Here is a 26682-nt window from a genome sequence, read left to right as displayed (position 1 = left end):
TTAGTGATGTTGAGCATCTTTTCATGTGCCTCTTGGCCATCTATATGTCTTCTTTGGTGAAATGTCTATTTAGGTCTTCTGCCCATTTTTTAATTGGATTGTTTGGTTTTTTGGTACTGAGCCCCATGAGTTGTTTGTATATTTTGGAGATTAATCCTTTGTCTGTTGTTTCATTTGCAAATATTTTCTCCCATTCTGAGGGTTGTCTTTTCATCTTGTTTATGGTTTCCTTTGCTGTGCAAAAGCTTTTAAGTTTCATTAGGTCCCATTTGTTTATTTTTGTTTTTATTTTCATTACTCTAGGAGGTGGGTCAAAAAAGATCTTGCTGTGGTTTATGTCAAAGAGTGTTTTTCCTATGTTTTCCTCTAAGAGTTTTATAGTGTCTGGTCTTACATTTAGGTCTTTAATCCATTTGGAGTTTATTTTTGTGTAAGGTGTTAGGGAGTGTTCTAATTTCATTCTTTTACATGTAGCTGTCCAGTTTTCCCAGCACCACTTATTGAAGAGGCTGTCTTTTCTCCATTTTAAATTTCATCTTTTTATTATTGATTTCTTACCTAATTGAATTGTCAGAGGTCACATTCTATATGATACTGATTCTTTAAAATTGGTTGGAACTTTTAATGGAATAGCGAATGAGTAATTTGTACAAGTGATCTTCATGTGCTCAATAAGGATGTGTGTCTTCTTATTGCTTGGGTATGAAGTTTGATAAATGGGTTCTAGGTATTTCCACCATAAGCTTCTTTACCATAAACATCTTTGCCACAGGCATTTTTGCTGCATAAGTAATTGGCCATAAGACAATTTTGCCGTAAAAGATAAAACAACGAAAAATAAAAGAGAGACGTTAGAAAGGACATACTGAAACATGAAAAATGAGTAACAAAATTAAAAAGACTTTATTGCAAAATACAAAATATCTGAATACATTCAACGTGCGTGTAGACTCATGACAATACTGTGCAAATAACTGACTTTATTCTGTGGGTTGTACCTAAGCACTTGCCTTCCAAGTCTTTTGTTCATCATATTACATTCTTTTGTTGTTTATTGATTTGTCTCCTTGTTCAGCATCCCAATTTTCACTAAAATGTCTTCCTTCTTTAAGAAAGGTATTAATTTCCAAATACTGGGAAGCATGTTTATAACTGAGCTTTGTACTGTGTTGTGAAAGCCTCTGCACTGTTGTTTGTTCTTAGCATTTTGTCACATGTCCATTGACAGACATTACAAAGTTCTGTGGGAAACATGGTTTCACTTCTGTGCCTTCAAGGCCCTCGGCCTCTTTCTCCTCCCATGTAGTGTGTTTCAAAAGAAGAAATCAACTCTTGGGGCAGATCATCACCATCTGTCATGATTTTTGTATTGTGTATATCAAACCAAACCATCAGCCAAGTATTTTATCTTTTATGGCAAAGTTGCCTTACAGCCAATTAGTTATGTGGCAAAAATATTTTCAGCAAAAATGCATGTGACAAAGATATTTACAGCAAAGAAGATTATGGTGAAAATTCCGGACATGTGATAAATATACTATTCAGTCAGACTGTCTTCATTCTCTTTATTTTTACCTTCTGAGCTCTTTGGAGAATAGGACCTTCTCATCATTTCATTGTATCTTGTAACCTCTCCTTTATATCATCTATTTTCTTATTTCTCTATGCTGTATCCTGGGGGATTCCTTCAGATCTATTTGCCAGTTTATTAATTCTCTCTTCCTTTTGTTTAATCTGCTGTCGAACCTGTCCATTAAGGTAGTAATTCCACAAATATATTTTTCATTTCTAAAATTTAAATCTTTATTAAATCTGTGGGCCTCTCACTGCTGTGGCCCCTCCCGTTGTGGAGCACAGGTTCCGGACGCGCAGGCTCAGTGGCCATGGCTCACGGGCCCAGCCGCTCCGCGGCACGTGGGATCCTCCCGGACCGGGGCACGAACCCGTGTCCCCTGCATCGGCAGGCGGACTCTCAACCACTGTGCCACCAGGGAAGCCCCACCAAGTCATTTTTATAGTCTGTGATACTAGTTCATTTTTAAATTTTACTTTTCATTTCTTTAAATATTTCATATATAATTTTTATATATTCCATATTTGATGCCCCTACTATGTAAAAGGTTTTGCTAGTCTAATTATGTTGTTCTTTGTTTTTGCTGGCTCTTTGTCAGACTACTCTTTCTCTTTCTGTGTTTCTCGGTCCTTTAATTAGAAGTGCATTTGTTTGATCTTATTCCATGGGAATCCCTAGAATGTAAATAGGTGATGGTTTCACCAAAGAAGTTTTGATGATGGGAACCTGAGGGCTTTTAGGGGACGCCATGTGTTCCTGCCTTAATATGGGGAGGAGAGGTTTGGATTTATCTCCCTCATCTACTGCTGGTAGAAGGCTTGATCTCCTTAGGGCATAATTAATTTTTGACATTTTTACCCTCAGCGCAAACCGTGTGTTTTTACTTTGCCTAATGTATATTGTTCCTACTTTCTTTATAGCACACAGCTTTTGCTTTATTCTGTTTTGTGGGAGAGGCAAAAGAAAGGCCCCCTCAGAGATTTTCTTTACTTCCCGAAAATCCTAGTAATGCTTTAAAATTCGTGTTTTATCCAGAATCCACTTGTATTGTGACAGGAGGACCGTTTAAGGTCTGTGGTCTGCCTTTACTGCCATAAGCAAAACAAGTTCGGGACTTTAGCTTAAACATTACAGCGATTGATAATAATGTTTTTGAGAATAGAACCACAGGAGGAGAATAATGTGTGACAAGTTCCATCTTAGACTTACTGAGCCTGAGATGTCTGTGATATCCACATGCATGTAAGCCAATAGATAAATATTTGGGCCTAAAATTCAAGAGAAGAATGTAGACTGAAGATAGAGATTTATGCATAATTAACATAAAGATGTTAATTGAAATCATAGGTATGGAGGAGATTGCTAGTGACGGTGCATATAGAGAAAAGACAGGCCAGGAAAGATGCATAAGAACCACCAACACTTAAGGGACAGAAAGAAATGGAGATGGAGTTGTTAGACAGGTATCAGAAAACGGATGAGTGTGTGTCACAGAATCCAAGATTAGAAAGTGGACAGACTGTGCCTAATGCTAATGAGGTAGCAAGAGTGTACATGGAAGATTTAGTAGATAAGGAGATATTTTAAAACATTGGTATGAGAGTTTCAATTAAGTTGGATTGGGTAAAAACAAGTTTGTGGGAGTCTGAGAAGCCCTAGGCTGATCAGTCTTTCTGGAATTCTGACTGAATGGAAGGAAAAGTAGGATGATGTTGGGGTGCATGTGGAGAAGAATGAAGACAGAGTTTTTAAAATAAGATTGGACATGCTTGAGTATGTTTAAGTGCTGCCGATAACAAGGCAGGAGGGAATTAGAGATGAAATATTGAAGAGCAAGGAGGGGGTCAGATGAGCAGGTTCACAATACCTGAGAAGGTGGGCTGAGCTGGGCCAGAGTAGAGCTTGAGAGAACAGCTGTATACCATAGACCCCATCCATCCTAACAGGAGGAAGGACAGGTCAGTTCAGGTTCAAGTAAGGATGGTGATTTGTAAATAAATTTAAAGAATTCTTGCTGATGACTCTTATCAAAGAAATAAAAAGTGAGCCCAAGGATAAAATTGGTAGAGGCATTATGGGATGGCAGTTCTAAGTAGAGTGGAGAGGGTTTGAAATTGATACTGAGGATAATTTGAGAGGAGATTAGCAAAGCAGGGCAGTATTGCCAGGCAGCACAGAAGGCCCCCGCTGGGCATGCAGGAAGTAAGTTTGTGGAGCTCCCAGTGGGAGGCTATAGGATTGTTCTCCAGCTCAGGCATGGAAAAGGCAGAGTTTTTACTATATTCAGTACTGCAGATTTTCTAAGAAGGTGTTGTGGAAAAAAGAAAAAGGCAACATGCTTAAAGGCACTGAAAAGAGAGGTTGAAGTGATGGAAAAAAGGAGACTAATGGGAGAAAATCATTGTGCTTGGGCTTTCTACATAATCACAGGATAAGAAGTATGTGAGTGAACAGCTACATGGATAGACTGAAAATAGGATAACTGAATTTATGATTTCAGAACTAAAGCATTCCCAACCACAGGGAAGGTCCAGGGTATGAGGATGATAACAAAAGTGGAGTCAAGCAAGAGATCATGAGATCACTGAGCTGAGAAGATGCAGGAACTAAAGTTTGGGGAATTGAATGGGCCGCTAGGATGTTGAAGGAGGGAATAAGCTGTATCATATTTACTTAGTGACAAGGAAGCCATCTTTGGAGCTCTTCCTGAGCCAGCAGTATGGTGAATTGTACTTCACTAATGACAAGAGAAGTTTAAGAAAGGTGTTTATTCAATAATAATTTTCAAATGTGGGTAAGTACCATCCATGTACAGAATAGATATCTTCTACTCAAGGCCCACCAGAGGGATGGAGTCCTTTGAAGCACAAAGAGGTAGGGAGAAACGCCAACTTCTAAACCATGAAAGTTTGCATGTTGGAGATTGTTACTGGTAAATGTCATATTATTTATTCTTGTGGGCTATAAATGAACAATACAATATGCACCTTTTCCTCATGTAGCTCTGCTAAGGAGAAGATAGACTAAGTGATTACCTGAGTGCTGTTCAATCCTTTGCTTGGGTGGTTTTGAATATTTCATAAAGGAAAAACAAAATTTTAATTTTAAATATCCATTCATCCTGTGGTGGATTATTTTTCAAACAATAAAGTAGTATGGAGCAGTTACCACATTTTTAAAATTTAACATTACCAATTTCATGCGAATGGAATACATTCTCTCTTCACACACGTAAGCCTGTTTTAAACCTTATCTTTATGCACATGTTTTTCTTCTAGTGTGAACGTTTCCCATCATGTCTTTTATAAATATACTGACATAAAATTTAGGTTAAGATAAACAGTAATATGAAAGGTTAACAGCAGAAATGGTGGAATCCAAATATCTAAAGATGGAAATGCTTTCTAACATTCAATTGTTTTCTCTTGTCTATTTTATATACTTTATACGTTAGTAAAATCTATAACTATAGTCCTGTACAAAAATAATGCATTCCTCATCTTTATTTGAGAGGCTTTTGTGCTTTACAGCCCAACTTCTTTGATATAATTTTAAAATATATGTATGATCACTCAAATTGTCTTCCCCTTTGTTTCTCTTATCAGTCAAAAGAGAAGCTCTGTGACACCACAGAGCCAGTGGAACGTTCTACTCAAACCACCACCATACGAGCAACAAGCACACAATTCAGGGTCCTGACGACCACCAGAAGAGCAGCGACACCCCGGCTGCCCACCAGCCTGCCCACAGAAGGTGCCCTGGAGATACTTTTGCTTTATTACTGAAGGAGGGAAAACTCACTGTGTTGACATGCACTGGAGAAGCTCTCCAGGGAGAAAGTTATTCTTTGGCAAACTGGATTTCGTAGGGATGTCTAAAAGGGAAAAGACAAAATTATTATGGAATAAAAATATGTGCTGGGTTCTTGTTAATGTATGGATGCCTTTTATTGAGATGTAGTCTTTCAGAGTGATCCTGGCTACTAGTCCTCCTTAGAAAAGAAATAAAGACTTCCTTTCATATTGCTAAACTTTGTAATAACGGCAATCAACATTTTAGTCACAGGATAGAAAGGCAAAATGCACAGAAAATGTCCATTGATTTTGGATTCTGAACACTAGGTAATCCTACTTATATGCAATTCTATTAATATTTGCCTGGATACAGTCAATAAAATATGCTGGTCTATAACCTGTAGAGAGGCACTGTGTATGACACAGAAATTGTACTTGAAAAACATTTCCTTTACCAGGAAAGGCAAAAATACTAAAGAACATTAATGCATGAGCACAACTCATTGGGGGAAGAAGGTATATTGGCCTAAATTTGTTAACCATCGATTCTGAAAGGTACCACTAGGGAGAAATGTGAGACCGCTTGGCCAAGAGTAAGCTTTAAGAGGGAAAACATGGTCTTATTTGTTTACTTTCATAAACCTTGCTTTCATTTAAGATATTAAATTAAACTTGAATCTTTTCATTGAAATTTAATTGGATATTAAAAGTTAACTGGAATAAAGTGATAAAGTGAGGTGGAGGATAGCTAGCTGCTAAATTATTTTATTGCTTTTAAAACCAATGTTATATTTTAATCCATCTTATTGTGGGTTGTTATATAGCCTGAGAAAAGTATTTTTGTAATTTGAATCCTGTCCTTTAGAATGAAATATACCACTGAAATATAAAAAAGCACATTGTACATTTTGTTCACATAGGACAAGATCTTTTCGTATATGATTTTGGTCATATTTGTTAGCAATAAGTAAGCATTTAACTTTTGAGGTTGAATTTGTAAATACAGACGAATATTTACTATTTCAATTAACTTGGAATTTTCTTGATTTTGATTTTTAAAATAAAGACTGTAGAGTCTAATTACAATAAGTCATTTTAGAAAATTAAAATAAATGTATTTTAAGTTAAAATTACAACAGTGTACTTTTCTCACAGCTCTTAAGAGTCATATAATAATTTACTGAAGTCTCCATCTTGCAATCTCAGTAAGAAAGTTTAGTATTACATCATATAACCTGCGACCTGCTCTCACTGCCATAGAATTTACTCAGTAAAATATCAAAAGCTATTCCTGTTATAGTTAAGGCATTAGTAGACAATTACTGGTCTTAAGATTTGTGCACCTTAAAATTTTTTCTGTTATAACTTTGACTTTTCTCTTCCAGATGATACCAAGATAGCTCTACATCTAAAAGATAATGGAGGTAGGAACTGATTTTTTTCTTTTATAAAACTTTTAGATACTAATCTATTTCATCTATTTAAATATGGAAGGGACTTGTGGACTTCTAAATATAGAGTAAGGTTATATTTCTTTCCCTGTTGGCATGTAACATAGGAAGAATTCAGCAGTTGGCTTGAAAAGTCAAATTGTTTCAATAGTGGAATGAAATTCTAATCTTTGTATTTGCCTGTAAAACTACAAACACCAATGACCAATTATAAAGTGAAAATTTATCCACACACCTTGCTGTGCCTTGTCGCTGTCGTCCTAGGTTTATTAGTTGCACATGTGACTATCAAGGCTTTGAAAGATATTGACTAAAAATTTAAAAATAGTTCTTTTCCTATTAAATTATGTTACTTCATATTTATATGTGCGGCTCTATCATAGAATGCTGGATTTCATAAAAGAGATGTGTTATTAGTAATTGTTTATTCAGCTCAGGAAGGGGGTTTCCTCTTCTTAGCAGCACCTCTTACGTAAACGTGGGTACACTGTGATACTGACCTAGACACAATTTCACTTTTGCAGCCCCAGATGAAATCCTAAGTCAGAATCCAATATATACATTGTTAGGGATGTTTTTCTCTATAACTGTAGAGAATAGTTCCTAAATTACTCAGTCTAGGTCAAGTAACAATTACTTCTGTGTTTTCTTAGCTTACTATATATGTATATCTATATCTTTAGATCAGTCCACTTAAAAGAGAAGCTGCTTAGCCTCTTCATATATATCATTATTACATCGTTTGTCCCTTGTCTTGCTTCTGTAGCAAAGTGTTTTATTTCATTAATTTCTTATTCATTATTGTATTAATGCAGTAAGTGGATAGCTTAACAGATGACCATTTGCCACATATACACGCTAGAAATAAAATCTTGGTGCTTGAAGGGACTTTAGCAATCCCCTAGTTCAAAATTTCTCAGAGGAGGATGTTAGTGAACCTAAGTCTTCATGTTGGGGTTACCTCATTTTGAGAGAGGGTATATAGTATGAGATGAATGAAATGGAGGAGGGGTACCCAGAGGCTTCTGTTGTATTTGTTACATTTAATTCTTAACCTGGGTAGTGGTTACATGTGTGTTTGTTATATTATTCTCCTGCTGTCTTTTCTTTTTTTTTCTTTAATATGACTAAAATATCCCATAATGCTAACAGAAAGAACAAAGGATTCATGTGATCAAATAGGTATGAGATACTCTGGGTGAAAGAAAATGAAAGAGATTTATTTTCTGGAAAACTGTTTAAAACTTTTACTGTTCGTTCGTGAATTCATTCATTTATTCCTGCCTAGTGCCTGCTAATTGCAAGGGATTGTTACATGCTTGCTGCTATGGTAGTGAAAAAGGTTTAGACAAATTCCCTGCTTTCAGAGAGCGTAGGTTCTAAAGAAATTTCAAGATGGTAATAAAGATTTAGTACCTGGCATTTCTCTGCTATTTGGTCATAAAAACTTTTTACAAATAGCATCTCAATGACTTAATGTTTTGTGGAATACATTTTGCAAAATAGTTTTCTAGAATATTACCAACTAGCTCAAGGAAAATCCCTAGTTTTGTTTAATGCAGCAAGGAATCATAAAACTTAGAAGATTTTCTTAACGCAATGCATTAAAACTATATTATGATGCTGAGACATCAAGTTAAGTAAATTCCAAGATTGAAATGGAGGACGTTTCCTCTTTTCTGTCATACTAGAAAAGTTGACTGTTGGATTTTCAGGTGATATTTAGATCATTAATATGCATCAGGTACCCATCAGAATTCCAAACTATCACAATAAGACTTAAACATGTCTATACATTGGAACTCTTTTCACAGCTAGGTTTGTTTATAAAGCACTTTTCCTAAAAGTGCAGTTAGAGCAGACCAACCTGACCAGTGTTAAGACAAATGTTCCTGCCGAAGAGTACTTAAGGGATATCACACATTACTTTTTACAGCGACTTTATTAAGATAACCTGCTGTCATTGCTTTTTATTTTATGGAATATGGAGATGTAGGAAGGATTGCCAATTTAAATCCAACTTCGTTCGTTAATTAAAACGAATTCCGTTGAAAACAGAATTCAGCATCGTTCTCCTCCTCCCCCCTCCAGCTTAACATTTTTGCAAGATTGAGGTAATAATGAAAAAGGATGCCTAATTTAAATGTTTTCTCACATTTATTGAGAATTCTTTTCAATGCAAGCTAAGACATTTTTATAAATTGCTATGTATTCAAAGAAATTCAGCACATTTTCTTTCTCGATTTAATTGGCTGTTCTTAAAACCATTTTAATTTAGAGGTCTGTATTTTCTAGAAAAGAGGGTGACATTTTTCAAAGCAGTCAATGTGTAGCTAGACTCTGCCTTTACATACATCATCTTCTTTAGATATTGGATTACCTTGGCTCTGAGTCTTCCTGGGATATTTCTTTGAGTTAAAGTAGTTGATTTTCTTAGTGGAATCCATAGCTGACATGATTATATATTCACTTTCCAGGAGATTTTCCTTCATCTTTGATATGAAAACATAAAATACTTCTGTGCAGCTGGACACCAAAGAAACACGACAGGGATTCTCATTCACAGGACGCAAACTGAGTTCCAGTCTGCTAAATCACTCTTGATAAATCTCAGTTGTGCATTGTGTTTCCTGCTACATTTAGATTAGGTCTAGGTAGAGCCTCTGCAAATTTCAAGCTAGTCGTTTGATTGGAGAAATTTTATTAGCCTTCAGAGTTGAGTGAAAATTCTAGGCTCTGTAAATAGTTTGGAGAAAAGAAACTGAAAAAATCTAAAAAAAGAGAATGATTCCTAAGGAGTGCAGGTCCCCTTAGTAAGATATAGCATTGATTTACCATGGTAAATGGCTGAATACAAAAACTCAGCAGAACTAATATAAAGATAGCATTTTATCTCCAACTGAAATATTCCTACTCACATGTTTATAATATTAAGTTTCGAGTAATACAGATGTCTAATTAAGTATCATTTCTGCTCCCTTATTTATGTGAAGGACTGGAAAGGAGGAGGAGGAAGTAGGAGGAAGAAATGAAGGAGGAGAAGGAGGGGGGGAGGAGGGGGGAAGAAAGGAGAAAAGAAGATGAAAGACACTCTTTCCTATGTTCCAAGCACAGTTCCAAATGCTGTACGTATATTAACTCATTTAATTCACACAATACCCCTGTAATTGGTCCTATTTGTATTTCCATTTTATAGCTGAGGAAACGAAGGTACAGAAAAGTAAGTTTACCTGGCTGGTACGTGGCAGAGCTGGGATGTGAATTTATTTAGTCTGGATGTGGATCCCAGGTCCTTGGCGGCCTCACAGCATGGCTGCTCCCTTGCAGTTGAGGCCTCTTAGAAGCTTTACAGGGGAGATGCGGCTGTAAGGAGTTTTACTCACACCTACTATAACTGATTATACTTAGAAGTATTTGGAAATGAAATTTCCTCTTCCCGTGTAATGATGCATTAGTTTCCATTTTAACCTTTCTTTGAAAAACAGTGCATTCATTCTCCTGTGTCATTGAGTCGTGTCTGAAGCACTGGGATGTGTTCTGCAAACTACAGGGCTACTCTGTGTTTATGATCAAAAACTAAATTCTTTCAACCTTCTATGTTTCTCGAGAAATTCAGGTTTAATTCTCCATTAAGGGGTTCCTAGAAAGTATTCTTTAAATATATGTATTTCTGTGGATAATGGTTATAAGCACTTAAAACTACACCTTCCTTGGGTTTTCAAATTCTGGCAAAAGCTTTTTTAAGAGTCGCATTTTTAAGGAATTACCTAGCTATATATTTTAGCGGTACAGCTATTGAATGCCTTCTTTGGCATTTAATTAGTTGCTTCCAAATGACCCTCACCAACTAAATAGAAATGTAAATGTCTTCAAGATGCAAACTGGATAAAAGTATAGTTAGGGCTGGCTGAAAAAGGTTTGCAAGTTGAATCAATGGCAAAGCCTTTTAATTGAGAAATGAAATCCTCAACCAGATTCAGCTCAATTTAGCAAATTGAGTTGTACCATTCTGCTGCACTGCAGATGTTAAAATTATTTCAAGCTCTAAAATCCTGTGATTGATTTTATTATTTAAAATTTGTTGACTGAGATGTATCAGAGTACCAAAAACTGCATTCTCTCTTGGTTCCTCTGAAGGCTCTTTCCTTTGATAAAATTAAGTTTCTTTTAAAAATATATTTGAATGTAAGTTCTTAATTGCTAATGATATTTAAAGTATTGACACTCCAGACAGAATTGTTGTGTCATGCAGGTGGCACTGTGTTTGTCATTTCTTCTTATTGCTAGGAAGTCTACTAAACTTGGATTCTGAAAGGCTGCGTGCTTGAGTCGGAAGTTGGGGTTTTCATCGAAGGGATGCTGAAATAACTACGTTAAGCAGTTTGCAGAGCATGATTAAGTTAATTCTGGGGTAAAATCTGCAAAGGGATTGATTTCAAAGAGGTAATACAGAAATACTTTGAATGAACTACAGAATGGCGTAAATTCTGATGCTGTTGTATTTAGATTTCTATTTCTGAACATATAAGACTTTTCATCCAAAGATAAAATGTTAGAACATTATTCTGACTTATTCACTAGACTACCTCTAAGGTTGTATTTTTTTACCTAGTCTGTAGCAACTGATCAAGTGTCTAGTGTTTCATTTATCATTCAGTCAAATTATTTTTTGACTTTAATACATAAGTCATTAAAGTAACATATCTTTCACTTGTTTCCCTACCTTCCCTTGCTATTTTTTTTTCATCTACTTCTTTCCCATAGATCACAGTCTTGTAAGCAAAGGGAAACTGTTATTACCTTTTGACTGACTATTGAATATCTATCACTTTCTGTTTCTAAAACTATAAAGTATCTTGGCATTTGGTTTTATCTTTTGCTCTGTTTGGCTACTTTTCATGATAGCACTAACTCTGTAATAAAGTGTATATGTGCCATAATAGTGAAAATTTCTTATATTTCAGAATATTATTTTGAATGTTCCCTAGGATTAAGAATTTCTCTCCTAAAATTTTGTCCGGAGTAGTGGTTTTCAACTTTACATGTACATGGGAATCATCCAGTTATCCTCATCTAATTTTATTATTCTGGCCCATAAAACCCCAGTGCTCAGACTGTTCTCCATACCACTTAAATCTCAGCCTAGGGAGCTGGGACCCAGGCATCAATACTTTTTAAACCCTCAGGTGATTCCCACGTAAAGTTCAGTTGAGAACGAATGGTCTGATGCAATTCTTCATAAATATTAAAAAGCATCAGAATCACTGGAGGAAGAGAGAGTCTTGTTAAAATGCATTTTCTGCTTTAGTAGTTCCCGGGTGGAGCCCAAATCTTTGCAGTGGCTTTCTAACAAATTCTCAGATAATGCAGGAACCACCAGTTCACAGACCACACTGAATGTCAAGAATTGCGTGAATTCTTGATTTCTTTCTGCCAGAATCCCCCAAATAAGAATGACATTTCTTACACTGAATCCACCCGTTGTTCCTTACCTTTACCTCATGACTCCTCTAAAGCAACACTTTAATTGGTGACAACAAGAAATTACCCCTGCCTACACATCGAGAATGTGTCTTGCTCAGCAGAGGCAAGGGACCCAGCAGCATTACGTTTGTTATAGCTCATTTTTAGTATAGTATGTGAAAATTAGTCCATTTTAGCAGTTACAAATTTATTTATGTTAGTAAAAGTTACATTTTCTTTACTTTGTTGAACCATATGAAATTGCTTAATTTTTTTTTTAGCATTTTTGACCCACAAAAATTTTAATTTCATTGTTCAACCCAATTGTTTAAAAAAAATTGTTATCCAGGATAGGAAAAGCGAAAGAAAAATCACATTGGAATATACATTTTCTCCTTTATTAGGATTTGTAGAGTTTATGCTGCTGATAGAACAAAATGATGTAGCAGAACCTCTCAAGAAATACACACACATGGCTTCCAAGAAGCAGCTCTAAATACACTTTCCATTTGCCATCAGCAGAATGTTTTACTACATCCTCTCATTGATCAATTCCTACCTTTCTTTCTGTGCTTGTCTCCTATATAATTTTCTGTCGGCTCTCTTCTTGTCAGAAACCTGTGCTTGGGGATCTCCTGTTGGAGGAAAAAGATTTCCATATACCATTAGATTTGGAACCTGAGATTTATGAGGGGCCCCAGGAGCAGTTTTTGTGTGACCCAATATTTCTTGTGACCCTTCCTAGGGTAGTCAACATGTATAAAGTTATTATTATAGTTTTTTTAGTATGAAATACCTAGTGATCATGCTACTTATGCTACAAAAATAATGTGTATGTCACTAGAAAATTAGATTAACTTTCGTGTTGATTTGGCTTGACTTGATTTGATTTATTCAAGAAACATTTCTTAAACTACTATGCAATATGCCCATTAGTAGGAGATGGAGATACACAGATAAACAAGGGCTGTACATACTCTGAGGAAGCAGGTAGTCTAGTGGGACGAGATAGAGTAGTAAATCAATAACTAAGTATAGTGTGGAAAGTGCAAAGATAGATTAAGGAAAAACCATGAGGGCAGAGAAAAGGCACCTAAATAAAGCTGGAATTATGGGAAAGCTTCCCAGAAGAGATGATGCTTGATCCGAGTTTTGAAGTGTGGTTAAGATGTGTATAGAAAAGGGACAGAAGAATGACATTTCAGCAGAGGGATCAGCAAAGACAGGCTCAGTAGCATGAAACATCAAAATCTATTTAGCTAACTCTAGAGTTGCCACAGTTTATTTGGTTAGGGTAAAGATATACACAAGTAGTGATGGATGGTGAGGTTGAAAGACAAGTAGGGGCTTCAGGGCTTATAGCCTTTAATGTTTAATGTTAGGCAAGGGAGTTTAAACTTTATCCTGAAGATACTGGGAGCCATTGACATCATTTAGACAAAGGAGTGTCATGAAAAGTTTTCCATGTTTAGCAGGTCATTCTTGAGGGATCGTGGGGAACAGATGGGAAAGGAGTGAGACTGAGACCAAGAAAACTAGTTAAGAAACTATACTAGTAATTCATAGAAGAAACAGTGAGAGGCTAAACTAAAGTAGTGGTTAATAATGGAAATAAAGGAGAGAGAATGGACAGGAGAAATATATTTAATGAGTAGAAGCTACGTAACTAATATCTGATTGGATGTGTGATTTATGTGATAGGATAGTGACTGAAATGGCTCCCAGGACTTGGGTTTAATTATATGGTGGATGATGGTGCTGTTAAGAGGGAAAACAGGAAGAGGAACAGGTTTTTAGGAGAGGCAAGGATTTAATTTGAGCATACTGACTTTGCAGTATCTGTGGAACATCCAAATGAAGATGTCCAGTAGGCATTTTTCTATGCAAATCTGAAACTCACTTGAGAAATACAAGCAAATGATATAAGTTTGGGCATCATCAGCATATAAATGATAGTTGAAGTTGTCAGAGTGAATGAGATTACAAAAGAATAACATATAAGTGAAGAGAGAAGAGGACTAAGGAGGGAACACAGCATTTGAGATTTTGTGAAGGAAACTGAAAACAGAGTAAAAGAGACAGCAGGAAAATCAGAAGAGTTTGGTATCACAGAAAACAAAGAAGAAAATTTCAAGGAGGGAGTAGAGAACAATGTCAATGCCGCAGACAAGACAAGTTAAAAAAAAAAAAAAAACAGAAAAGTGACCATTAGATTAGGTAGCTTGTTGATATTTGTTGACCTTGACCTGGCAGTTCTACAGTCCACAGCTGCACAATCCCCAGACAGAATTTGAGAAGTTGATGGGAAATAAGGAAGTTGAAGTCAAACAGGACATGCTGCTACTTAAAAGAAGCTTGGTGAGAAGGGAAGTAGAGATTTCTGTTGTTTTATTTTAGGAGCATATTTACATGTTAGAGGTGTTGAGGAGAAAAAAGACATGAAAATAAGGAGTTGAGAGATGACTGAGAAAGAACTGATATATGTGCAAGTGGGGGCGGGTCAGTCCACATTAATGAAATGAGCCAGGTGAGAGGGAGAAATTGAGAGAGTTAATCTGAGCTTGCTAGTTTCTCAGTATAATAGGAGACAAAGCAATGGGGCAAGAGTGAGTGGGAGAGGTCAGAGTACGGTGTCCAGGAGTTGAAAGGACTCATAAAACATTTCTGAGGGGAATGGAAAAGGGAGCCTCCTATTAATGTATAAAGGGCATGCCAGTATGTATTTGGAGCCTGCTGACCTTGGTGACCATCCTTGGCGTTTTATGACATCAACACTAAGTGTTTTCATGTGAGCTTAAATCAATGCTTATGGCTCATGTAGTAAGCTGAACCAGTTTAAGCAAGCAAAAAAAAATTTTTTTTGTGAGAGAAAAGATATGCTATTTTTTAAAAGGCATAAAGCTTTAAAGACAGTATTTTAATCCATTAGATGGTAAATTTAGTTTAGTATTTTCAACAGCTAGGTTCTCAGTGGCTTACTGTTCCATTAAGACTAATTGTTGCTTTAATTTTATTCTGCAGTGTTCAAGTAATACCATGCAAGATTTAAAATGTATCTTGGGTAACAAGGACAGGCACTAATTATTTAACACTAATTCATAACAGTACTATAAGCTACTGTGACCAAATGTTATTATTTCAGTTACAGTAATGAATTAACAACTTACTGGATAAAATTTCAACCATAAGTGATTTTAACACGTGTTAACATTATGCTCAGCAACTACTAAAGAAAAAATTTGTAAGTGTAGAGCTAAATTTAAATGGAATTCTAAGAAATATTTGTTTAACCTAAAGAAGGCAAGAGAAGAGGAAAAAATTGACCACGTAATGGATGAATTCAAAGGAAACAAATAGCAAAATGGCAGACCAAATTCAGCCATACCAATAATTATATTAAATATAAAGAGAATAAACACTCCAATTAAAAACATCGATTATCAGACTGACTTTTTAAAAACAAGATCCAATTATATACTGTTTATAAGAGATGTAAAATGATTTTAAGGTAAAAGATTTTGAGGTAAGACAATAGAAAAATATATATCCTGCAAATGTAACCATAGGAAAAGTTGAGTGGCTACTAAATATCAGACTAAGTAGACTTAAAGACAAGGAGTAGCAACAGAGGTAAAGAGGAACATATCAAATGATAAAAAGGTCATACATCAGGAAGAAGTTATAATTTTTTTTGATGTAGACCATTTTTTAAAATTTTATTTATTTTTTTATACAGCAGGTTCTTATTGGTCATCAATTTTATACACATCAGTGTATACATGTCAATTCCAGTCGCCCAATCCATCACACCACCATCCGCACCCCCCACTGCTTTCCCCTCTGGGTGTCCATACATTTGTTCTCTACATCTGTGTCTCAACTTCTGCCCTGCAAACCGGTTCATCTGTACCATTTTTCTAGGTTCCACATACATGCATTAGTATACGATATTTGCTTTTCTCTTTCTGACTTACTTCACTCTGTATGACAGTCTCTAGATCCATCCACATCTCAATAAATGACCAAATTTCGTTCCTTTTTGTGGCTGAGTAATATTCCATTGTATCTATGTGCCACATCTTCTTTATCCATTCATCTGTTGATGGGCATTTAGGTTGCTTCCATGACCTGGCTATTGTAAACAGAGCTGCAATGAACATTGTGGTACATGACTCTTTTTGAATTATGGTTTTCTCAGGGTATATGCCCAGTAGTGGGATTGCTGGGTCATATGGTAGTTCTATTTTTAGTTGTTTAAGGAACCTCCATACTGTTCTCCATAGTGGCTGTATCAATTTACATCCCCACCAACAGTGCAAGAGGGTTCCCTTTTCTCCACACCCTCTCCAGCATTTGTTGTTTGTAGATTTTCTGATGATGCCCATTCTAACCGGTGTGAGGTGATACCTCATTGTGGTCTTGATTTGCATTTCTCTAATAATTAGTGGCGCTGAGCAGATTTTCATGTGCCTCTTGGCCGTCTGTATGTCTTCTTTGGAGAAATGTCTATTTAGGTCTTCTGCCCATTTTTGGATTGCGTCGTTTGCTTCTTTAATATTGTGCTGCGTGAGCTGTTCATACATTTTGGAGATGAAATGAATCTACAGTAGGAAGCACAGTGGTTGCGGGAAGGGAACTTTCTGAAGGCATGGAGATGTTCTGTATCTTGGTTTGGCTGATGATTACTTTGGTATATAAAAATTATTAAAGTTTATCGATTTGTACACTTAAGATCTGTGCATTTCAAGGATGCAAATTTTAGTGAAAAAAAAAAGAACGAAAAAAGAGAAATTTTGATGCCCTTCTCATAAACGAGATAGTTTTTTTTTTAATTCTTGTGAAGAAATTTTTCCAAGCTTCTTAAAATTCTTAATGAAAGAGAGTAAAAAGTCTTATCCTTAGCAAATGAGCTTCTCTAATTAGTAGCATAAAATTTAACGCTCTGATTACTTGATTCATGTTTTGCTTTAAGTTATTCTTAAAATCTTCCCATGTAATTGCTAATAATGATAAAATTATCTAGCAATTATTGGGCTGTTAGTATACACCAGGCACTCTTCTAAGGGCTTTGCATGTTTCTCTCATTAATCCTTAGAGTACCCTATGAAGAAAGTAGTACTATAATCCCATTTTACGCATGAAGTATCTTACACATGAAATATCAGAAGCACAGGGTTTAAGTAATCTGTCTGGGATCACATGTCTGTAAGGGATATAGCTGGGCTCTACCACCAAACACTCTGCTGTCAGAGCACATGCTGCTCCCCATTGCCATCCTGTCCTACAACCTGGGAGGGCTGCTCCAGATGTGGCACTGAACCCGGAGGAAGAGTCCTCTTCACCCTGTACCTGTCAAAGCAGAAAGACAGACGCGTGTCCAAACCACGTAGCTAATGTGGAGCCTTAGTACCTGCACTCCTCTTAATCATGGCTCTACTACCAGATCAGTATGAGACATTCTTGAAATTATTCATAACAATGGGATCCTTTCTCTCACTGAAGCTTAAGTGCATGTTGAATGAAAGCAAGGACATTATGTAGCCATCTGTCTGCCATTCTCCCTCTGTTAAAGCGGTCCACGATCTCAGCAAACACAAGCAGTGCCAACTGCCAGTTCATAGTGAGAATGAGCCTTACGGGTCCTCTGATCCCATCCCCCAACACTTTGAGACCCAAACCCTTGCAACTATAAGAGTCATAGGAGTGCTGCATACCCACGGTGTGGGACCATTTTACAAAACTGATTTGATGGAAAAGATTAGGCTGAGACGAGTGCTCACCTGCTGGAGTAACCATATTCTATCCCACATTCAAAGAGTGGAACTTTAGATGCCAGGAAACTTGATATTCCAGGACCTAAGGGGCAGACAGTTGTGGTAAACACAATTTTACAGCATCCTTCCTCCCAAGCAGGCTAGCTGACTCTGTCCCCATTAGAGGCATTATCTGAGCCATGTTGTGACAGTACTGATGCTAAACAATAAACTATAAATACCCTGCAAAACTGGTCCTCAGAGCTTCAGTTTCTTCTTTCTACTCTTGCTATACATGCACATTTTATTAGTTCTGGTAACCCAAGTTTTTTCCCCAGTTTCCGATTCTGTCTTTTTGAGATACATGGCACATTCATCTAGTCCTGCCTGGGAGATTCCATACATCAAACTACAACAAATAACAAAAGGATTGTGCGGTTGTTAAGAGCATCAAGGACTAAGTTTCGATCCTGAGGTCCCCACAAGGGCCAAATTGTTGTCTCCAGCAACTAAATTAATCCATGCTTTCTTAGGAAGCACAAACTCAGGTGTGAAAGACCTTGAGATTGGTTTAATATTCAGCAGTTTTCAGAAGAAGTTGCCTATAGATAATCACAGAAAGGTTGATTTTATTTAGACAGCCTACTGAATCACAGCAGCTTGGCTTTTGTTTTTCAGATAGTGGCTGCAGGTTCTTTGTAGCATGGCCATGTCCCAGCTGCCGCTGGGCTCTGGGAAGAGACAGTTAAACTCATAAGGACCTTGGTGGCCTGTTTTCCTACAGAGGGGTATACAGTGCAGGTGCATGGAGATTGAACCTGATCTTTCCACTGGAAAAACTATTCGCTGAGACATCCTTGCTTTCATCCAGCATGCACTTAAGCTTCAGTCAGAGAACGGATTCCCATTTCCATGAATAATGTCAAGAAGGCCTCATATTGACTTGGTAGCACAGCCATGATTAAAAGGAGTGGCAATAGTAAGGGTTCATATTAGCTAAGTGGTTTGGACACACATCTGGCTTTCCACACTGATGGGAGCAAGGTGAAAAGGTTCTTTCTCTATGTTCAGAAAAAGTGATGGATTTGATAGGGAAGCAAACATTCATTGTGATATTCATATGTTTGTATAGAAGTGACCTCTTTTAATATAACTGACTTCATTCTAATGGACAGGGTTAAATGGCATGAAGAGTCACTCTATTCTGTACCCCCAGATCTTGAAAGTACGTTGTCAACCTCATTTTTTTGGTATTCCATAGTAACTGTGAATATATTTTTAATATATGTGTTTAATATATGTTTAATATTTATGGGTAATTTAAGTACTAAGATTTCTGTGGATTATTTTGTAGAAGTAGAGATACATTTTATCATTAAAAAATAATTTTTAAATGAAGAAACAAGACAACTTGTTATAGAAAGCTGATGTTAGGGAAACTTTACAAGTTAGATCTTATAAAGATCTTGGTTGCTGAAAATATTAGAGACATAGGTTGATTATTACAAAAAAGCACATAAATAAATGAAAAACTATAATGGATTATTACAAGGATTTATTTTTGGTATTACAGTAGGTATAAATATGGTAAATCTCCTCTTTTAGATGCTCACACATACACATGCACAAAAGCACCAATCACATAACAAGGCTGGAAGCAGGCTGGGTGGTGACTCCTATCCCAAATCCCTCATTTTGATGGAATCAAGCATTTCTTTTAATATGATTTCACGGAAATTTTATTTAGCTTTATTTTTCTAAGATAAAAGGTAACAGATTCTTGTTTAAAAAGGATTGTCACAACCTAAGCTCTTTTAAGCCAGAATGTTTTATATGTTTCCCTGAATGAAATTTCACAGCTGCCCTGTAGTAGCACAGGCTGCAGAAGAGAAGCTGGGTCAGCTGCCCTGCCAGATATTGTTCTCACCACACATAACTCACTTAGCTGCGTTTTGTGCACCCATTTTAATACCTTTTCACAGTACTTACCCAAATTCCTCCTATGGAGATGTCATAAAGTGAATTATGAATGTATTGACACAGTGATTCGTATTGTGGATTAGGTATGGGTTGCATAATAGTTTCAAGGACCTCTAATACCCAAATAATATTGACAGATTGGTAAGCATCCAAAAAATAGGAACACCGTGGTTATAAAATGAAAGAACTAAGAGAATTATGAAAAATGAGAAAATACATAAAACACCAGGGGAAACTCTGAATGAAGCCAAGGTCATGTTCATGTCTATATCATATCTATAGAAAGTTAAAAGAGCTATGAGACTTCTTATATGAGCTACAAAATGAGATCAGTTGCAAGGGAAACTTCCAAAGGAAAAGTGAATTTAGTTAAAATTTTTATTTTTACTTGATTTTCTTCTGTTACATTCGTTAGCTCATAAATGGGTTCAATAATATTCCACAGGGAAAGTCATGTGTTTTTAATCCAAAAGTGGAACAGTAACATTTTAAGCATTTTGTAGTTTAACTTCATTCTGAAGTGTTAAAAAAGAACATTTGACATCAACCGTATAAGATTTATGAATTTTGAACAAATTTGTGTAAGACTTTGTCCACAGCCTCTTGGTCCCCCAAAAGACATTAATACATTGTGGAATTTATGGGCTGTAGTGTTTCTTTTTAAAGCCAGGAGAAGAGTTAGATTTAGAAATAACACTTTAGAGTGAATAAAATTTCAGACAAGGAGTATTTCTATTTTAGTTTTACTTTATTGCTGGACTTTAATTATCAGCAAGATTTAAAAGTGGGTACAGACCATTTTAGCAATGTATTAAAATCTCTAACATATTAAAGGATTGTACTTCTAAATACAGAATATCAATGCTACATGCATGTAAATACTGAAAAAAAAAATCAGTCATAGAAAAAGCAAGGAGACATAGAGGTTTAAAATTAAATGCTACACTTTGAAGAAACAAAAGGTCAAATTTTTTTTCCTTCTTTCCTCCTATCTACTTTATTCTTTCTTTCATTTTGTCTCTTATCAATAATTCATAAGCTTTTCTTGAAATGAAGAAAATTAAACACATTTACATGAGGTCCTGAATATTTTCAATATGTGCTTAATACCTTTTAAAAATCTGTTATCTTTGCTATCATGGTAGGTAAAACTCACCCAAAGATAGCGAATGCTTTGATAGCTTTGACAATTCTCAACAGTCCTGTCTGTGTCTAAATATTGATCTGCGTTTTATAATGTACTAAGGAGTTAGGAACTCATAAGAATTGATAGGTCACTCAGTGGCTCAGATGAGAGTATATTATCTTTGATACTATTGATTTTCTGTGCTTCATTTATGTTTTAAAGTATGTCTACAACATAGTAGAAAAAAAGGTCTTGATTTGGTAGGCTTTTCAAATATATTTATATACTTCCTTTTCGGGGCCTTGAGGCTGTATTTGAGGATGTCTTATTGTGTTTTATCATTAATTCATCTTATTTGAATACACATCGTAAAGGTAAAAAAGCTAAAGATTTGAATTGTCCTCTAAGCAACACTGTGCGTGTGTGAGGATAATTCTTTGGCTTTTGTTCACTTTTGGACATAAATGAAAGAGCATAAGATATTTCTAAGAATAGAATTAGAGTTTGGTTTTCAGACTAGATTCCTTCTGACCTCTGAATATTCCCCCAACTCCTATGGACTCTGACAAGCTTCAGAAGTTTGTACCTGAAACAGGTTCAGAGTCTTCTTTGACCCACTTCTATCTGCCAGTTTCCAGGAACAATCAGTCGAGCCCCAGGAATGAATGTCGCCAAAGTTGACATCGTTGTTTATTGTCTTTTCTGAAGGAACGAAATCAATTTATTTGAGCAGTCTGCCCTTGAGGTGAATGAACTAAACTTCAAATATGGAAATTACTAGCACTTGCTTAAAGATTTTAAATTTCAATTTTGTGTTTGAGGTGCTCATTTTTAACACAAAGGATTCTCTGCAATCTGTTTGCAGGTCCCCGTAAGTGTGCAAAACCTATACCATTTAATTGAATAGTGGTATTAAACTGGAAACCAAATAGTGAAAGAATTTAAAATCAGAGCACATCAATGGGGTGTTCACTTCAACTCCAGACTCAATGTCCCTTAATATGCCATCATAATACCTGTTAATGGAGAGACCAGCTAGAATAGAGATGCAGAAAACTTGGCTAAATAATATGAGAACAGAAAAATATGTTCTCCAGAAATATGTGTGTAATTTTTGCCACTTCATTTAGATGGTTATTCTGAAGTGTTTAAAAATAGCACTGGCTTGGGACACCAGGATAACCCTGTAATATCTTGGAATTGAATTTGCTACATTTCTCCTTAAGTGTTTTTCTCTAATTAAGACACATAAAGTCATGTGCACATTCATAGATTCCTACATATTTATGTTGTCGACTGGTTAGTAACATTTTGAAAATCCATGAAGATTGTTTATTTTATTAAACTCATCATCATCCAGAAACGTTATAAAATGCTAATTGGCTAGTAACAAACTACATTCTGTACAGGTTTCATTAGCTATGAGAGGGTGTCTTAACATCTACACCAGCACTGTAAAGGAGAATTTGTAAAGGGAGATTTCATAAGTAGCCATTATTAGAAATATAAATAAGTAATAATTATGAAAGTAAGCATTTATGCCTAAATAAAAGGAATGAGTAGATTTCAAGGTATAAATGCAATTACGATTTTTTACTCTAAAGACTGGCAACCTGTGTCCTGCAAGTCAAAGATAGTTTGTCCCTGGCTCTCCTCTTCCTTCCTGAGAGGGACTGTCCCTTGCCTGCTGCCTCCTCAACAGGTTCTGGGTCTCTGGCCCACTTGGGAAGTGACAGCCCAAGGTCAAGTCATAAGTGTCTTTTCCTTTCCTTTCCCATCCTCACACACACACAAAAAATGAGACTGAACTTTGGCATGTTGCTTGTGAAAGACTGTTAATCCCAGAAATAGAACCAGATGCTTTTTGGATGAATGGATGGATGGATGGATAGATGAAGGGAAGGAGGGATAGAGGGATGGAATTATATATGAGATTTGAAGAACCATTCAAGGCTTCCTTTTGTGACTCAAGTAGATATTTTTGCCACATTTTCCCCAAAGCAACCTTTTAAATTAATCCTATTTTCCCGTGAACGTAATCTGTCACACTCTTATAAAAATGAGAAAATAGCCAAGAGCACAAAGTGCAGTAATACAAGCATACTTAAGAATGAAGCCAAACTCTTAAAAGTAACAAATGTTCAGGGCAGAAACATAGTTTATATGGTGTCATGAATCTGACAGTATAATTTGCCTCATATAAAATACAATAACATAATAGCTACATTAATTAAGTACTTATTACATGCCAGGTACTCTCCTATGTACTTAATATGTATTAAATGTTTGATTTTCACAGCAACCCTATGGAGTAGTCATTGTTATTGACCATGTGGTAGAGATAAACTAACCGAAGACTAGACGGATTAAGTAATTTATTATAAACTCATTTGATCTTTATTGGAGAAGTAGTTATTCCACTATCTGTAACCCACTTTCAACAGCCTTTCTTTTTCTGTTTCTTTTATTTCCCTTTTTTCCCTCTCCCTCCTTCCCTCCACCAAACATGGGTTTAAGTACATATGATGTCAGACATTGACACCCTCCTTGTCCCAGAGAAGTGACAAGACACACAGCCTCTGTCCCTTTGCAGGCACAATGTTAATTCCTTAATCATATTTAAGTTGATTTATCTTGACCTGAAATTACCAGGTTCTTTTCAGACTTCTTTACCAGAAGAACTCACAAGAAATAAGAGGAAATAGCAGTACGTACAGTTCAGTGTTAATTGAGAAATTATTGATCACAGATTCAGAGTGCAGACTCTGAGGGCAGACTGCTCGTGTTTGAGTCCCAGTCCATCTTAATAGCTTTACAACCTTGGCACGTTTCCTAATTTCGCTATGCCTTAGTCTTCTCATCTATGAAATGGGAATGATAATAATGCCTATCTCTTATGGTCATTAATTTGATACTTGTAAAACAATACAAATATGCCTGGCAAATTGTAAATGAATTGTTTATATTTTTATTGCAATAAAATACACATAACATAAAATTTACCACCTTAATCATTTTTAAGTGTACAATTCAATGATATTAAATGCATTCATACTGTTGTGCAACCATCACCACCGTCCATCTCCATAGCTCTTTTCATCTTGTAAACCTGAAACTGTATACCCATTAAACCAAAACTCCTCGTTCTCTCCTCCCTCCCCCCAGTCCCTGGCAGCCACCGTTCTACTTTCTGTCTCTATAGTTTTGTCTACTCTAATCATAAGTGGAAACATACGGTGTTTGTCCTTTTGTGACTGGCTTATTTCACTTAGCACAAAGTTCATCCATGTTGTAACATATGTAAGAATTTCCTTTCTTTTTAAGGCTAAAACACACTCAATTGTATGTTTATGTGACACTTTGCTTATCCATTCATCTGTTGATGGACATTGGGTTGCTTCCATGTTTTAGCTATTGTAAATAATGCTGCTAAGACAGATGTACAAATGTCTCTTCAAGATTCTGCTTTCAATTCTTTTGAGTATATACCAGAAAGTGGAGTTGTTGGATCATATGGTAATTTTGTTTTTGATTGAGGAGCACCCTACTGTTTCCCATAGTGACCACATTATTTTCCATTCCCACCAAGAGCGCACAAGGGTTCCAATTTCTCCACAACCTCACCAACATTAGTTATTTTCTATTTTGTTGATCGTAGCCATCCTAATAACTGTGAGGAGGTATCTCATTGTGGTTTTGATTTACATGTCCCTAATGGTCGCTGATGTTGAATATCTTTTCATGTGTTTAATGGCTCTTTGTGTATCTTCTTTGGATAAGTGTCTATTCAGGTCCTTTGCCCATTTTTGAATCAGGTTGTTTGCTTTCTGTTGTTGAATTTTAGGAGTTCTTTATATATTCTGGATATTGTGTGGGCTACCTTTTTAGTCTGGTGATATTTTTCTGATGCACAAAATATTCTGATTTTCATGAACTCTAAAATGTCTATTTTTTCTTTTGTTGCCCGTGCCTTTGAGGTCATAGCCAAGAACTCACTGCCAAATCCAATGTCCTGAAGCTTTTGCCCTATATCTTCGTTAAGAGTTTTATAGTTTTATGTCTTGCATTTATGTCTTTGATTCATTTTGAGTTAAATTTTGTTTATGGTGTTAGGTAAGAGTCCAGCTTCATTCTTTTGCATGCGGACATCCTGTTTTCCCAGCACTGTTTATTGAAAAGACTGTCCTTTCCTTATTGAATGGTCTTCACATCACTGTCAAAAATAATTTTCCATTTATGCTACAGTTTATTTCTGGGCTGTCTATTCTATTCCGTTGGTCTATATGTCTGTCTTTATGCCATTACATATGCTTCTGATTACTGTAACTTTGTAGTAAGTATTAAAGTCAGGAAAGGTGAGTTCTCTAGCTTTGTTCTTCTCTTTCAAGGTTGTCTTGGCTATTCAGGGTCCCTTGAGATTCCATATGAATTTTGAGAAGGGTTTTTCTGTTTCTGCAAAAAACATCATTAGGATTTTTATAGAGATTATATTGAATCTGTAGATAACTTTGGGTAGTATTGACATCTCAACAATATTAAGTGTTCTAATCCATGAACATGAGATGTGTTTTCATTTATTTATGTCTTCTTTAATTTCTTTCAGCAATGTTTTATGAACAAGACTTTCACCTCCTTAGTTAATTCCTAAGTATTTTATTCTTTTTGATGTTATTATAAATAGAATTGTTTTTGTAATTTTTTTTTTTATTGTTCAGTGTTACAATATAGAAATGCAACTGCTTTTTGTACGTTGACTTTGTATCCTGCTACATACATTGTTGATGAATTCATTTATCAGCTCCAACAGTTTGTCTTGGGAATATTTAGGTGTGTATATATATATATATATATATATATATATATATATATACACACACACACACACACACACATATATATACACACACACATATATATATAAATAATCATTTCATCTGCAGAGATCAATTTACTTCTTTCTAATTTGGATGCCTTTTATTTATTTTTCTTGCCTAATTGCTCTGGCTAGAATTTCCAATACTGTGTTGAATAGAAGTAGCAACTGTGGGCATACTTGTCTTGTTCCTGATTTTAGAGGAAAAGCTTTTAGCTTTCACAGTTGAATATGATAGCTGTAAGTTTTTTGTGTACGGTTTTTATTTTGTCAAGGTGTTCTCCTTCCTTTCCTAGATGTTGAATGTTTTCATCACGAAAGGCTGCTGAATCTTGTCGAATTCTTTTTCTGTATCAATTGAGATGATTACATGTTTTTTCACCCTGCAGGACTCCCTTAAGCATTTCTTGCAGAACGAGCCTGGTGGTAACCGACTCCCTCAGCTTTTCTCTGAGAATATCTTAATTTCTCCCTCACTTTTGAAGGAAACTTTTGCCAGATTTTGGATTCCTGGTTGACAGGTACTTTTCAGCACTTTGAATATATCAGCCCACTGCCTTCTGTCTTCCAAAGTTCCTGTTGAGAAATCTGCTCATATTCTTATTGAGGATCCCTTGTATGTGATGAGTTGCTTCTCTCTTGCAGCTTTCAAGATTCTCTCTTTGCCTT

At 35.9% G+C, this 26682-nt stretch overlaps 1 protein-coding gene across 4 annotated transcripts in view; it reads left to right on the top strand.

The window, feature by feature from the left end:
- The window catches only part of PLXDC2 (plexin domain containing 2), a 406453-nt gene that overhangs the window by 340401 nt on the left and 39370 nt on the right, over nucleotides 1-26682 (top strand). For all 4 annotated transcript variants that reach the window (XM_029239265.1, XM_029239268.1, XM_029239267.1 and 1 more), the window contains 2 exons: nucleotides 5179-5326; nucleotides 6753-6791. In XM_029239265.1, the coding sequence (XP_029095098.1) occupies nucleotides 5179-5326; nucleotides 6753-6791 (187 nt within the window). The remainder of the gene's footprint in view (nucleotides 1-5178; nucleotides 5327-6752; nucleotides 6792-26682) is intronic.

Source organism: Monodon monoceros, unplaced genomic scaffold, assembly GCF_005190385.1.
Source record: "Monodon monoceros isolate NGI ecotype Baffin Bay Population unplaced genomic scaffold, NGI_Narwhal_1 Super_Scaffold_21, whole genome shotgun sequence".
In the NCBI taxonomy this organism is placed as follows: Eukaryota; Metazoa; Chordata; class Mammalia; order Artiodactyla; family Monodontidae; genus Monodon; species Monodon monoceros.
Note: the sequence above shows the minus strand (reverse complement) of the source record. Positions and strands in the feature narration are given on the sequence as shown.